The 15,958-nt window shown below is 44.2% G+C and overlaps 1 protein-coding gene across 4 annotated transcripts in view; it reads right to left on the bottom strand.

Moving 5' to 3' along the window:
• The window catches only part of LOC130276365 (leucine-rich repeat-containing protein 36-like), a 76,279-nt gene that overhangs the window by 41,793 nt on the left and 18,528 nt on the right, over nt 1-15,958 (bottom strand). For 3 of the 4 annotated variants that reach the window (XM_056525623.1, XM_056525622.1, XM_056525625.1), the window contains exons 8-11: nt 13,694-14,086; nt 13,078-13,394; nt 9,017-9,173; nt 166-266 (exon numbers count right to left, since the gene is read on the bottom strand). In XM_056525623.1, the coding sequence (XP_056381598.1) occupies nt 166-266; nt 9,017-9,173; nt 13,078-13,394; nt 13,694-14,086 (968 nt within the window). The remainder of the gene's footprint in view (nt 1-165; nt 267-9,016; nt 9,174-13,077; nt 13,395-13,693; nt 14,087-15,958) is intronic. The other variant, XM_056525624.1, reaches the window with a different exon arrangement.

The raw sequence follows: 15,958 nt of genomic DNA, 5'->3' as shown, positions 1-15,958 counted from the left end.
AACTCATTGGGTTTTCAATTTGATGCTACAATCATGTTTATGGTTCTCTGGATATGGTTCTATGGATGAAAAAAAAAAGTTATGGCTCTTAAAAAAAAGGCAATTAGGAAAAAATTTAATTGCAAAAATTAAGATTGGCGTATGCTTATGTCACAAACAACTTACTGTGGTCTTGCTATCTTCATCTTGTCCAGGGCTGACTGCAGAATCCACATATGATGTCTGTTTCACAGATGTCAGGCGTGAGAGCAGGTCCTGAGCAGGTCCTGGTGTAAAAAAATAAGTTATCTATTTTAGATTTCCAGGCATTAATACTGATTTTTGTACTTACATTAATGTTTCATCAACATTTTGTATGTTTATTGTGGATTTTCCAGAGAGAATTTCCATGCAGAAAATCAACAACATTTACTGTAGCAACAAAATGGATGAAACACGCTGAAGAAATAAACACAAAGGAGGAGATCCATCAAAACCTGTGCAAAAGGAAAAAGGAGATTTTTTAACACTTACTGTAAAATCTCTCTCTCGAAGGATCCATTGGGGGACACAGACCGTGGGTGTATGCTGCTGTCTCTAGGAGGTGACACTATGGCAACAAGAAAGTCGGCTCCTCCCAGCAGGATATACCAGTCTCCAGGCCCTGAGGTAATCAGTTTAAGTACTAGAGCAATAGGAGAGGACCGACAGGACAAGGAAAAAACACGAACTGTCCGAGAACAGAAGAAAATATATAACTTAACACACCCTCGGACAGAGAACAAAAGAGAAACCCAAAAGGGGCAGGAGCTGTGTCCCCCAATGGATCCTTCGAGAAAGAGATTTTACGGTAAGTGTTAAAAAAATCTACTTTTCTCTATCGGCTCCATTGGGGGACACAGACCATGGGACGTACCAAATCCGTCCCTTGGGTGGGCAGATAATCAGACAGGCAGACAGCTGTTCCACTGCCACCTGCAGCAGTTTACGGCCCAGACTAGCATCAGCCAATGCGAAGGTATGAACCCAGTAGAACCGAGAAAGTGTGCAAAGACGACCAAGTAACCGCCTTGCAATCTGCGAGGCCGAGGCTTTGTTCTGGAGAGCCCAGGATGCCCCAACAGAAGCGGGTAGAATGAGCCACAACTCTGAAGGGAGGAATCTTCCCCCTTCAGCGATAGGCTTCCAAAATGGCAGACCGGATCCACCGAGAAGTGGTTGCCTTGGAAGCAGGCTGTCCCTTACGACGCCTTTCCGTAAGGACGAAAAAGGAATCACACTGACGAAGCGAAGAGGAGATAGAGAGGTAATACCTAACAGCCCGAACCACATCCAGTTTGTGGAGTAAATGCTCCTTAGGATGAGACGGAGTGGGACAAAAGGACGGAAGAACAATGTCCTCATTGAGATGAAAGGCCGAAACAACCTTAGACAAAAAGGAAGGATCTGGTCAGAAGACAACCTTGTCCTGGTGAATCACCAGAAATGGAGAATGGCAGAAGAGAGCTGCCAATTCAGACACCCTCCGAATGGAGGTGATAGCAACAAGAAACGCCACTTTCCAAGAAAAGAGGCGCAGGGACACCTTCCATAAGGGGTTCAAAAGGTTCACCTTGGAGGACACCCAGAACCAGATTCAAGTCCCAAGGGGGAGAAGGTGACCGATAAGGAGGGGCAGCATGCGCCACTCCTTGAAGGAAGATCCGGACATGAAAATTAGAAGCCAGAGGACGCTGGAAAGGAATAGAAAAGGCCGAAACCTGACCCTTAAGGGAACTGAAAGACAACCCCAGTCCCAATCCCGACTGCAAGAAGACGGGGAACAGAAAAGGTAACAGGAGACAAAACCTGAGCTTCACACCAACGAAATAAGACCGCCAGGTACGGTGGTAAATTTTCGCCGAGGAAAGCTTGCGAGCCCTGAACATGGTGCAAATGACTTGGGAAGAGAACCACGGGTTCTCAAAACAGCGGACTCAACAGCCACGCTGTCAAATGCTGCGACTGTAAAATGGGGTGGCAAAGAGGACCCTGAGACAGTAAGTGGAGTGTCGTCCAGGAGCCTGACCACGTCGGCGTACCACGACCTATGGGGCCAAACTGGAGCTACCAGTATGGCAGGAACGTCCTCCGCTTTGGGCTTCCTCAGAACCCTGGGAAGGAGCGGAAGGGGAGGGAACAGATAGGGCAGAGCAAACCCCGCCCAAGGAATCACCAGGGCGTCCACGGCTAGAGCCAGGGGGTCCCGGAACATTGACAAAATGGAAGAATCTTCCGATTGTGCCGACGCGAAGAGGTCCACGTCTGGAATGCCCCAGAGGTCGCAGATCTGCGCGAAGACCTCTGGATGCAGGGACCACTCTCCAGGGTTGACTGAGAACCGGCTAAGGAAATTCGCTTCCCAGAAGAGCACACCCGGAATGTGAATCGCCAAATGGCCGGAACCTTGTTTTCCGCCCAGAAGAAAAACCTTTGTCACCTGGGCCATGGCTGCCGAGCAGCGAGTGCCGCCTTGCCGATTTATGTACGCTACGGCCGTGGCGTTGTCCGACTGGACGCGGACAGGGCGGAACTGAAGCAGGGACTCCCAAAGAAGAAGACAAAGAAGAATCTCCCTGATTCCCAAGAAGGGTTTCCCGGGGTGAAAAAGCACCCCTAGTACGCTTGTGAGAGCGTGAGGCCTGTGGAAAAGAGGAGCTGGACCCACTAGAGGGCCGGCGCAGGGCAGACCTCTTCAAGGTAGACACCATGTCACGGAAGGCCTCAGCCACCGAAAGGGAGACTTGAGTCAAGTCAGCCATACACTGGGATAGGAAGAACCCCAGGCTGGAGGGGCGGACGAATCCACCGGAAACTGTAACATCCGGGAAGCTAGGGGGTCTGGGGGAGCAGTGTAGCAGGCAGAGCCAGTGGGCTCAGCAGAACCAGGCATTTTTGGAATAATATGTCATACAGACAAAATAAAAAACTAGCAGTCAGGTTGTCAGTTTAGAGGGAGGAACAGATTTGTGTCCCCTGTGACAGTAATTCAGCGTGAGAGCTGAAAGATTTTAACCCCAACACTGTAACACTCTGTCCCTGCTGAGAGGAGACACCACTCTATGCAGACAGAGAGGAGCTAGCCAATAGCCTGAGAGGGGCGTTCCTGAAGCAGGGGCACTGTCTTTGATTGGCCCCTGCCGCCTGAATCGCGCGCACAGCGCTGATTGGAGGGCGATTCGCGCCTCCAGTAAGCTCCGGCGGCCTTGTGGGCGGAGCTATAGCACCCCAGCTGCCGGGAAGAAACACAGTAATGGCGCCCGCTCATTGCCCCGAGCGCATATGTTAGCCGTATATATGCGCCCGCAGGGAACTGAGCGGGCGATACACATATCCGCCGGCAGCCGACTGCTGCCGAAAGTGAAAGCAAGTCGGCGCTATATGCACCTGAAAGTACAAGCGCCGCTGCTGTCAGCTACATAATAAGCGCCGCGGCTGTAAGCCGCATAGTAGAACACACTCACACACACATGTGCATAAAACAGTAACCCATACATTCTGCCATTGCTCCCCCTTTTTTTGAATAAAAAATAGAGCCCCAACACAGGCCAGCCCTTTGGACCCTGAAAAGTGGGCCAGAAAATGAGGGTCTCCAGATGTTGCAAGTCCATGCCCCCTAAGATGCCACTGCTCCCCCACAATAAAAGTTCAGGCCCTGTATAAGCCAGCCCCATAACCTGAAAAGGTGGGCCAAAAACAGGGGGTCTCTAGAGGTTGCAAGTCCGCACCTAAGGAGAAAAGGGGAAAGTACTTACCTCAGTCAGAAGAACTTACCTAATGGAGTCTTCAGTGAAGTCTTCAGTAGCTTTTTGTCCCTGCACCACGCCTAGCTGCTATGCACGAGTGAGGCGAGCAGAGAAATAGGGGGACCCGGACCCATGAGGTACCAACCCAGGCGCTGACAGTTGGCGAGGGGGGGGTGAACAGCGCATATATGCAATGTCTATGCCCCCTTACTCGCAATGGGGAAACAGGGAACCGGAGTCCCTGAGTCCCCACCTGAAAACATGAAAGAAAAAGGAATGAAAAAACTAACACGTCCCTATACTAGGAAAACAAAAATTCCAGACCATGTCCACCTCCTTCAGACACTAAGCTTAAAGGGGTACTCCGGTGAAAACCTTTTTTCTTTTAAATCAACTGGTGCCAGAAAGTTAAACATATTTGTAAATTACTTCTATCAAAAAATCTTAATCCTTCCAGTACTTATTAGCTGCTGAATGCTACAGAGGAAATTCCTTTCTTTTTGGGACACTGATAACATCACGAGCACAGTGCTCTCTGCTGACATCTCTGTCCATTTTAGCAACCGTGCATAGCAGATGTATGCTAAGGGCAACATGGTGGCTTAGTGGTTAGCACTGCTGCCTTGCAGTGCTGGAGCCTTGGGTTCAAATCCCACAAAGGACAACAATAAATAAATAAATAAAGACTTATTATTATAACCTCAGCAGAGAGCACTGTGCTCGTGATGTCATCAGAGAGCATTCCAAAAAGAAAATAATTTCCTCTGTAGTATTCAGCAGCTAATAAGTACAGGAAGGATTAAGATTTTTTAATAGAAGTAATTTACAAATATGTTTAACTTTCTGGCACCAGTTGATTTAAAAGAAAAAAGGTTTTCACCGGAGTACCCCTTTAAACTGATTACCTCAGGGCCTGGAGGCGGGTATATCCTGCTGGGAGGAACAGACTTTCTTGTTGCCATAGTGTCACCTCCTAGAGACAGCAGCATACACCCACGGTCTGTGTCCCCCAATGGAGCTGATAGAGAAAGTTGCCCAGTTGCCCATAGTAACCAATCAGATTGCTTCTTTCATTTTGCAGAGGCCTTGTTAAAAGTGAAAGAAGGGAGCTGATTGGTTGCTATGGGCAACTTTTCATAAATCTCCCCCCAAATGTGCACGGAAATTGACCTGTGGTGCAGATTTGAAATTCACACCATGCCAATTTGTGTTGCACATATGCTGCAGATTCATTGGTTTATTTCCCCATTGACATCAGAGGGGAAGTGGAATTCCACAATACATCTATTCACAGTTGCAGACCTTAAATTATGGATCTGCTCTACATAGGTGGCTGTGACATGGCGAATGGGCTTGCACTTTTTGATCAAAACGTACACTTGTCTGTTTTCCTATATTTGTCACATTGGGGGAAATTTATAATTGTATGTAGACTATATTGTTTCTCTAAAATTTGTTGCAGTTCCTTATTGACACTTTTTTTTTGCACCTTTTCAAGTAGATGATTTCCTCCTGATAGTGTAGGCATGTCATAATCAAGTTGTTTTTCTTCAGTGATTATAAAGTTTTCTCGTGCGACTTGGTTAAATTGTCGCAAAAACCCTCAGTGTTGCAAATCTACACCACCCGCAAACCTGGGTTACAAAACTGGCTGTGGAGGAAGGAACCATAAAAAGTGGTGTACCGAATTGGAATAAAAAATAAATAAAAAATAAATAAAATGTCCTAGCATCATATTTATCACATACCATACAACCATTTAATAAATTAATACATTTGATGCATGTACACATTGCCACCACACAAAAGTGTAAAATTGTTCACCCACACCATCCTTGTTAAATTACCCCCATTGTATTTTTACTCATTTATTTAATTTTATCTGGCCAGTACTCTGCTCCACCTACTTAGCCCAGGCCTATTTAGAGTACGTCCACACGTAAGAGACAGCACAAAGGTCTGTTCCTAGCAGTCTTTTAGTCCTCAGAGTAGGAGCACATGGTGAGTGAATTTTACCATCTGTTCACATTGGTGTGGTGCTGTGCAGCGGTCCAGAACCATGGGCTAGGTCAAGCAGTATTGGGGCTGCTCAGCCACTGGGTCATTCCCCCCTATGGACACTGGTGTTGTGGCGGTGGTGGTCACAGCCTAGCACTAACAACCTGTTTAGTTTTTTGAATATGCAGAGAACTAGGCCTGCACGATATAACGCAATCGTAATTTTTGCAAATTGTAATAATGATTTTGCCCTTTCAAAAAAAAAAAAAAAAAAAGTGGCCCCCACGCTGAAGGAATCAGGCCGCACTGTATGGGAGCTGACAAGCAGATGAAACACAGGACCTAAGCCGGTCACCGGGCTCCGGCTGTAGAATCAGCTCCCATGCGGTCCGGCACCTCCAGCCTAGGTCTCACTATCTCTCCTCCCAACAGTGCCTAGCGCTGGGAGGAGGCGACTTAACTCTTCCACGACTGGCCACTGTATGTATATGGCGCAGCCGTGTGGCGGGTTTATGAAGCTAGCTCAGGAGCTGAGCTTGTTTCCTACTGGCTAATGCCGGACATCACTCATCCGGGTAATGCCCGGCATTAACCCTTTAGATGTTGCGATTAAAGTTGATCGTAGCGCCTAAAATGGATAGAATAAAGTGCTGGTAGCTCAGAGGAGCTGATCGGAGGGTCCCTACCTGCCTCCTTCCTGTCTGATCAGTGCTCCAATAATGCAGGCAGCCTGTAGTAATAGAGCTCTGATAAATCAATGCTGTGCCATAGACTTCTACGGCACAGCACTTACACAGATCGAATCTTGGGATTGCAGATACGGATATCTCCAGTTGTTGCAAAACTACAACTCCCAGCATGCATGTAAGCCTTTGGCTGTCTGAGCATGCTGGGAGTTGTACTTTTGCAACAACTGGACACACACTGTCTGAAAAATTTGGAAAAAAAATATAAAAAAATAAGGCAATAAATGTTAAAAAGCCCCTCCCCTGGTTAGTTTAAATCACCCCCCTTTTCCAATAAAATAAACATATTTGGTATCGCCACGTGCATAAATGTCCAAACTATTAAAATATATAACGGTAGTGATACTAACATAAGGGCCAAAAAATACAAAGTCCAGAATTGCTGATTTTTGGTCACTTCATACAGCAGGAAATTTTTTTTTATAAAAAGTGATCAAAAAGTCCCATCAAAATAAAAATGGTACATAAAGATCATGGCACAAAAAATCCTCCCATACAGCCCTGTATATGGGGAAAAAAAGTTATAGGGGTCAGAAGAGGACATTTTAAGCATACTGATTTTTTTTTCTTTTTTAAAAAGATATAATTTTTAGAGTAAATTAAAACAGAACCTATAAAATTTGGTATCACAGTAATCATGTGGACCTACAGAAAATAGATAATGTGTCATTTTTTGAGAAATGCACTGTGTAGAAACAAACACCCCCACAAAAAAAGTAGCCATTGTTTTTTATTTTTTTATTTCTCGTCAGACATTTTTTTCTTCTTAATTTTACTGTAGATTTTGCAGTAAAATTTGTGATGTCCTTACAAAGGACAATTGGTGGCCGCACAAAACAAGCCTCATAAGGGTCTATAGGTGGAACATTTATAGCATTATGACTATTAGAAGGCGAGAAGGAAAAAACTAAACAACCCCAGTCCTTAAAGGGGTACTCCGGTGGAAAACTTTTTTTTTTTTAAATCAACTGGTGCCAAACAGATTTGTAAAAAACTTCTATTAAAAAATCTTAATCCTTCCAGTACTTTTAAAGGAGTACTCCGGCACGCACTTTTTTCATTTTATCCCGTCCAGGCTGCAAAATAAAATAAAACAAACTTTCTCTTACCAGCCAACGAGCCCCCGGAGCTCCGGTACAGGTGTTCGGTCCCCGGGCTGTATTCTTCTTACTTCCTGTTAGCCCGGCACGTCACACGGAGCTTCAGCCTATCACCAGCCGCAGCGATGTCCCGCCTCGGCCAGTGATAGGCTGAAGCTCCGTGTGACGTGCAGGGCTAACAGGAAGTAAGAAGAATACAGCCCGGGGACCGAACACCTGTACCGGAGCTCCGGGGGCTCGTTGGCAGGTAAGAGAAAGTTTGTTTTATTTTATTTTGCAGCCCGGACGGGATAAAATGAAAAAAGTGCGCGCCGGACTACTTCTTTAAGGGGCTATATACTACAGAAGAAATGCTTTTCTTTTTGGATTTCTCTGATGTCATGACCACAGTGCTCTCTGCTGACCTCTGCTATCCATTTTTGGAACTGTCCATAGCAGGAGAAAATCCCCATAGCAAACATATGCTGCTCTGGACAGTTCCTAAAATGGACAGCAGAGAGCACTGTGGTAATGACATCAGAGAAATCCAAAAAGAAAACCATTTCCTCTGTAGTATACAGCCCATAAAATGTATTGGAAGGATTAAGATTTTTTAATAGAAGTAATTTACAAATCTGTTTAACTTTCTGGCACCAGTTGATTTAAAAAAAAAAAAAAAGTTTTCCGCAGGAGTACCCCTTTAAGGGACGTCCCTTTCTCCCAGCACTTTATGGTGCAGTGCAGCCACGTGGGAGGGAGCAATCCAACAATGCCAGTGTGTGTGCAGACTGTACCAGGCCAGACACAGGAAATGCGGAGGAGGCATTAAGCTTATTTCTTCCCATTTCATATCCAATCCCCTCCATTTTATGTTCATTCAATGAACATAAAATCGGGGGGTGTGGCTATATGAAATGAGGGGTTGGACATGAAATTGTGGGAATTCACCATTAGTTTATTATATCGCAATCACATATTGAAACCAAAATATTTACCTCCATAATCGTGATTGCGCATATTCCCTAAATCATGCAGTCCTACTGAGAACGAAAGGATCTCTGTACATGATGTGAATGTGCGGCCTTGTCTTTTTTTCTATATTTATGTATATGCAGTGTATATGTATATGCAGTGTTACAGATTTTGCTGCAGATCCAAATATTTTATACAATTATTTATTAATGGCTGCAATGAGGAAAAAAATGTAAATAGAATGTCTAAAATGAACTTTTTCTTTGCTTTTGACACTTTTTTTTCATTTGGAAAGTATTTTGGGTCCAAAATACTTTGCAAATTATGTGCCAAAATACAACTGCCAAAAATATTGCAGACACTGTGGCTGTAAAATTGATGTGTGGAAACAAAGGGACCCCCTTTACAGCCTAAAAAGATACTGACAGCGTGAGCAAATATGTTTCAGTGTACTTACTCAGGAACCTCTGGTTCTGTAGAAGGGATCCAGAACCATTCCAATACCGGTCTACTAAGTCTATCAGCTGGTGCAGGATGTCATTGATACTAGGAACATTACTACTCAGGGAGCTGTCTTTCTTTTTAAGCTCATTTCCACTTAATGCATCATCATTCTATAAAATACATTTAAAGGAGGAAAGATTTTAGTACAGATGCTTGAAATTTTATAATCATTCATATTAATAAGAGCCATATGAGCCTAATATAAGACCAAAGGGATAAAAGTGTTGTTTCTATTTTGTCACTGTGGCATCAATTTGTCTTAGAAACATTACTGAGCTGGCAATAGTGGTAAAGTAAAAGGCCAGTATTATACATAAATACTAGTATCTAAGCGCTTTAAAGGACATGTCCGGTGCTCACTTTTCCTATTGTATCCGTTCCGGGCTGCAAAAAAAAAAAAAAGAAAATAAGCTTTCTCTTGCCTGCCTACGCTCCCCCGGTGCTCCGGTACAGGCGTTCGGTCCCCGGGCTGTATTCTCCTTACTTCCTGTTAGCCCGGCACATCACACGGAGCTTCAGCCTATCACTGGCCGAGGCGGGACATCGCTGCGGCCGGTGATAGGCTGAAGCTCCTTGTGACGTGCCGGGCTAACAGGAAGTAAGAAGAATACAGCCCGGGGACCGAATACCTGTACCGAAGCACCGGGGGGGCCTAGGCAGGTAAGAGAAAATTTGTTTTATTTTTCAGCCCGGAACGGATAAAATAAGAAAAGTGAGCACCGGACATCTCCTTTAAGGGTGCATGCACACCACGTTTTTGCAATACAGTTCCCGTATCAGGAAAAAACCTAACTAAATTGTATCAAAACGTGTGTACACATTTCAACCTGTATATGGTGAAAAACCGTATACGGTTTGAAAAATTATGTCCGGTTGCATCTGTTTTTTAAGAAAAAAAAGTAAGTTTTTAACTTTTCACTCCATTTTGAATAAAGTTTCACTTGTTTGATTGAAATTCCAATAATAAAAAAAAATGTGCAAAGTCAAAAACCGTATGGAACCGTACGCACATATGGTTCTGTACGGTTCCCATTGACTCCCCCAAAAAATGTGGTAGACTACGGTTTTGGGTACGGGAAAAAAAAAAAAACAGACAAAACAGACCGTATAAGATGCAAAACGGACTAAACCGGATGATGCGTTTGACATATGGTTTTTAACTTGAGACCGTATACGGGAACTGTATAGCAAAAACATGGTGTGCATGCACCCTAACTAAGCAGCTTTACACAGCTATGCACAGTGAGATTGGGAAACAGGACTCGGCTTCAAGCTGACTGTTAATCAAGGGACAGGGATGGGAGGGGAAGCGAGGAGGCATTCCAGGCCTCAGCACTTCAGGGGCTTGGTATGCCTCTTTGCACCTCTTTCTAAGTTATGGAAGCACAGACAGATATATGAAAGGTACCAAGTGTCTCCTTGCTCTAACAGCTATTTATTAGTATAGTATAGCTATTTAACAGTATAGTGTAGTAGTATAGTAGTACAATAAAGTAGTTTTGAACGCGAATTAAAGCGGACAGATTCCCTTTAAAGGATAAGTCTCATGCTCAAAAACGTATCCCCTATCCAAAGGATAGGGTATAAGTTTTAGATCGTGGGGGGTCAGAGCGCTGGGGCCCCCAGCGATCTCTTGTTTGGAGCCCCGTTTGGCAAGCTTCGGCTCTTCCATAGAACTATATGGAGGGGGCGTGTTGGCCCCCGCTTCAGGTGGGGGTCGTGACGTGTTCCTGTGCTCGCGCATGGGGGCTCCAAACAGGAGATTGTGGGGGACCCCAGTGCTCGGACCCCCCCCGCGATCTAAAACGTATCCCCTATCGGGGATATGTTTTTGAGCATGAGACTTATCCTTTAACTATAGCATGTTCTACTTTGCCTGAATTGCTGTTTTATTCGCTGCAAAACTATTTTGCCTTAAAGGGGTACTCCGGTCGAAAAAATTTTTTTATATCAACTGGTGCCAGAAAGCTAAACAGTTTTGTAAATGACTTCTATAAAAAAAAATCTTTACCCTTCCAGTACTTCCAGCTGTATGCTACAGAGGAAATTATTTTCTTTTTGAATTTCTTTTCTGTCTGTCCACAGTGCTCTCTGCTGACACCTGATGCCCACATCAGGAACTGTCCAGAGCAGGAGAAAATTCCCATTGCAAACTTATGCTGCTCAGTTCCTGACACGGACAGAGGTGTCAGCCGAGAGCACTGTGGACAAGACAAAAAAGAAATTGAAAAAGAAAAGAATTTCCTCTGTAGCATACATCTGCTAAAATGTACTGGAAGGATAAAGATTTTTTTAATAGAAGTAATTTACAAATCTGTTTAACTTTCTGGCACCAATTTATTTAAAAAAAAATAAAAGTTTTTCACCAAAGTACTCCTTTAACCTCTTCAAGATGCCGGGTGTATGCATACGCCCTGCATTCCGAGTCCTTAAGGGAATTTCGGTCCCCGCCGCTAGCCGGTTGGGGACCGGACCGGGATGCCTGCTGAAATCATTCAGCAGGCATCCCGGCACATCGCCCAGGGGGGTCCTGAGACATGTCGGCGATCGCAGAAAATCGCATGTCAATTCAGACATGCGATTTTCTGCTATTCCGGGCTGATCGGGTCTCTGGTGACCCGATCACCCGGAAAATAGGGATGATTGGAGCTGTCCGTGACAGCCCCGATCATCCTGAGGGATAGGAGTGAGGTCGCAGTGCTGCGATCTCCTCCTATCCCCTGCCATTGGTCAGAACTGATTCTGACCAATGGAAGAGCAGGACAGTGGGTTGCCATGACAACCCCCCATTCTGCCCACCCCTGGATGTCGAGGGGAACATGGGGAGAAGATGGAGGATGGTACCTGGAGGAGAAGATGCCTGGGGACCGCTGATCGTCGCTGGAGACTGCAAAGATCCTGGCTCAGGTAGGGAAACGACTGTGGGGGGGAAATGAAAGTGAAAGTAAAGTGATCTTTACTGTGGCAACCACTAGGAAGGCCAAACTGCAACTCCCAGCATGCCCAGACAGCCAAAGGCTGTTGTAGTTTTGCAACATCTGGAGGGTCACAGTTTGGAGACCACTGTTACAGTGGTGCCCAAACGGTAGCCCTCCAGATGTTGCCAAACTACAACTCTCAGCATGCCTAGACTGCCCAGGCATGCTGGGAGTTGTAGTTCTGTAACATCTGTCCCTTCAGATTTAGCAATTTTCATGAAATTTTTGAAAATTGCTGCTCTACTTTGAAGCCCTCAGATTTTTTCAAAAAGCAAAAATATGTCCATTTTATGATGCCAACATAAAGTGGACATATTGTATTTGTGAATAAAAAATAAAATTTATTGGGAATATCCATTTTCCTTACAAGTAGAGAGCTTCAAAGTTAGAAAAATGCTAAATTTTCATGAAATTTTGGGATTTTTCACCAAAAAAGGATGCAAGTAACGCCGAAAATTTACCACCAAAATAAAGTAGAATATGTCACGAAAAAACATTCTCAGAATCAGAATATTCGGTAAAAGCGTTTGAGTTATTAATTCGTAAAGCGACGGTGGTCAAAATTGCAAAAAAGGGCTCAGTCCTTAAGGTGAAAAAGGGCTCAGTCCTTAAGGTGAAAAAGGGCTGCATCCTTAAGGGGATTAAATTCTGTTATTTTTTTTTTTGCATACTAATACACAACACTAAATATTCTCCTAGTGTAGGATCTGGAGAAATGGCCACTGGCATGATGGGCCCAAGCTATCCAAGCCACCTGCTTGTCATTCATTTTCTTAATCTCCTTCTTGGAGTTAGTGATTAAGCTCACAGAAAATTATGGCACACTGTCAGCAGGTTTAGATCAGGGCAGGTTTTCATGACAATGTTTTCATTCACAAAGCAAGCAGAGATCTTGAAATTGAGCCACTGAAAAAATTATATTAAAAAGGCAGAACTTTTTAATGCTATAACTTTTACACCGGTAGCTACTTGCTAGGTTACTAGCCACTTCTGTGCCTGAATACCACTGGAGGCTAGCAGGTAGATGCACACTCACATGTGACTCTTGATGCACACTGCTGACTTTAGGAGATAGCAGAGAATTTAGGCTGCTGGCTCTTTTCATTCCATTCTGAGGCACTGACAGGCTGTCAAACTTTATGCTGCGTGGTCTATCTGGGCTCCAGGAGTTCTCGTAATCTCTGGTATATTGACGGTGACTAAAACTTTTTCCTGTGGACAAATGAGTATTTGCCAGTGTGGGTTTAGAGGGCAGCGCATATGTTTTTGAGATATCTGTGAAGCCTTTTCGTAAGGAAGAGAGAGAGTTTGAAGATGTGGCAGGATCAGTCAAATGTGTGGTCACATAGAGATCTATAAATGGAAAATAATAAAAGGATTATTATACTCATAGAGGGTCATTTATCAAAACCTGTGCAGAGAAAAAGTTGACCAGTGGCCCATAGCAACCAATAAGATTGCTTCTTTCATTTTTAAAGAGGCCTGTGAAAAATGAAAGAAGCGATCTGATTGGTTGATATGGGTAACTCAGCAACTCTTCCTCTGCACAGGTTTTGATAAATCTCCCCATATACTGTACAAAAGATGTATAAAATAAGATGTGGCTGTATGACTGGTGACTATTTCAGACAGAGTAGCTCTTTATAATTTACCTGAGCTGAGTCTCAGCAGTCTATCTCTGTTTGACTCCTCTGGAGGCTTAAGACTATCTCTGGATTCTGTGCTCCCTCTGATGTCATTGTGGGCGCAGGCATCAACCTTCATGCGTTCACTGCTGGTAAACTCCTTTCTCACAGGGGTGGACGTGAGGTAGGTATATTTAAAGTCAAACATTGATGCAGGTGTATCTGAACTGGTGGATGTGGGTTTTGGTACAGAGGTGAGATTGTCTTCTTTTTCTAAGTGTCGAGCTAAATCCTCTTTCTTTGGAAATAGCTCGGATATGGTTGACTCTGCAAATGTAACGCGATGCCCTTCTTTGCCACGTGATGAGGGACCAGGAGAACGTAAGGATGACCGTGTTGGTGAAGGCAAGGGGCGGTATTCTGTACATAACACAAAACACATTAAACACTGTGAGGGTTCATTTGATCAAAGATAAATCACCAAAATAAATTATACTACTATATTAATGTGTAATGTCTGTTTGTCTGTTTATGTACTCCTAGAAGACATTAAAAACAATTCAAGTTAAAATTATAAGTCCCCTAAAATAAAGGTCAAACCCCCTCTCACTGGACAGACCATATTCATAAGCATGAACTAATATATATAGAGAGAGGGAGAGAGAGGGAGAGAGAGGGGGAGAGAGAGAGAGGGAGAGAGAGAGAGAGAGAGGGAGAGAGAGAGAGAGAGAGGGAGAGAGAGAGAGAGAGAGAGGGGGGGAGAGAGAGAGAGAGAGAGAGAGAGAGAGAGAGAGAGAGAGAGAGAGAGAGAGAGAGAGAGAGAGAGAGGAGAGGAGAGAGAGAGAGAGAGAGAGAGAGAGAGAGAGAGACTCACTGACTCATAAAGAAACACATGTTTCAAAGTTTGTATGAATTAACCCCTTGCCGCAGAACGCCGGGTATACCCGGCGCTGTGGCACGGGAGGGTTATGAAGCGAGCTCAGGAGCTGAGCTCGCATCATACCCGCACGGTCCCAGCTGCTATCAGCAGCCAGGACCCGTGGCTAATGCCGGACCTCGCCGTTCCGGCAGATATCCGGCATTAACTATTTAAATGCGGCGATCAAAGTTGAAAGAATTCGGGTTGTTTGGATGCCCGTAGACAGACTATCGTGGCTCCCCAGATAATCACATGAGCAGTTGAGGCTGTGTGTCCTCCACAGCAATGGCAGAACTGAAGTGCTCACTACTAGGCGTATCCTAAACAGAACCCGGATTTGTTGATAAAGACAATACAATTCCAGTCCATAGAAGTCTAGGTTGCTTGTTCACCATACTGCTGCAAACAAAGGCGACAGTGGCTGCTTGTCAATGGCAGAACATATGGGCGCTGTGACACCAAATTTTTTTCTGCTAAGTGCCTGGAAATGGTTTGGGTACAGATGGGTGTGTAATGGATGGTGGACAAGGAAGCTGTGGGAGCTGCTTATGCTTGTTGGCGGATTAATCCTCTCTGTTAGCAGTCTGGCTGGCTGGCTAGAGCTTGTTAAGCTTGTACGTATTCCCTTATGTAACCACTGCTCCCAACACCTCCTACCAGCTTAACCAGAACAGCCTAGATGATGGGCAATTTATGGAAATTACCATCTTGCTTTGTCCAATAATGTGCATCATAGAGGCACTAGTTAGAGTAACTAGTCAGTGATCTCTCATCAAGAGGTACACTACCCAAAAGTAGCATCTGACAGCCTTTCTATAGGACAGCAGTTTTTACACCCCACTGAATCAGACCACACATGTTATCACTTATATATCTGCTTGAGGCATAACTACATGCTGAATTTTTTGTCAATGAGGGCATATAGAATGAAAATAAAAAGAAACAAAGGTGGAAGACTTCTATGGCCGTGATCGGGTCTTAAGGACAGAGCACTGTGGGACTTATAGTCCATCACTGTGAACCATTGCTATATATATATATATATATATATATATATATATATATATATATATGTGGACTAGCATAAAAATAAATATAGCCACCATATAAGCAAAATAAATAAAATGCCAATGGTCAGGATCAGACAAACTCAAATGCAAATGGAGAGGCTGCACCTTTATGCAATTTATGGATCTTTATGCAAGGTAAGTTTGTCTTTTTGGGGATGTGTTTATATTTTTTTCTTTGTTATATATTGACGAGGATATCAACTTATGTTATTGTTGGATGGGCAGCCCTTTGTGCATGCTTGCTGTTGTGGTAGTTTTGTATTTTCAAGATTTCTTTGATAGTTTGTTTAAAGCAAACAACAA

This window comes from Hyla sarda, chromosome 6 (assembly GCF_029499605.1).
Source record: "Hyla sarda isolate aHylSar1 chromosome 6, aHylSar1.hap1, whole genome shotgun sequence".
Taxonomy (NCBI): domain Eukaryota; kingdom Metazoa; phylum Chordata; class Amphibia; order Anura; family Hylidae; genus Hyla; species Hyla sarda.
Note: the sequence above shows the minus strand (reverse complement) of the source record. Positions and strands in the feature narration are given on the sequence as shown.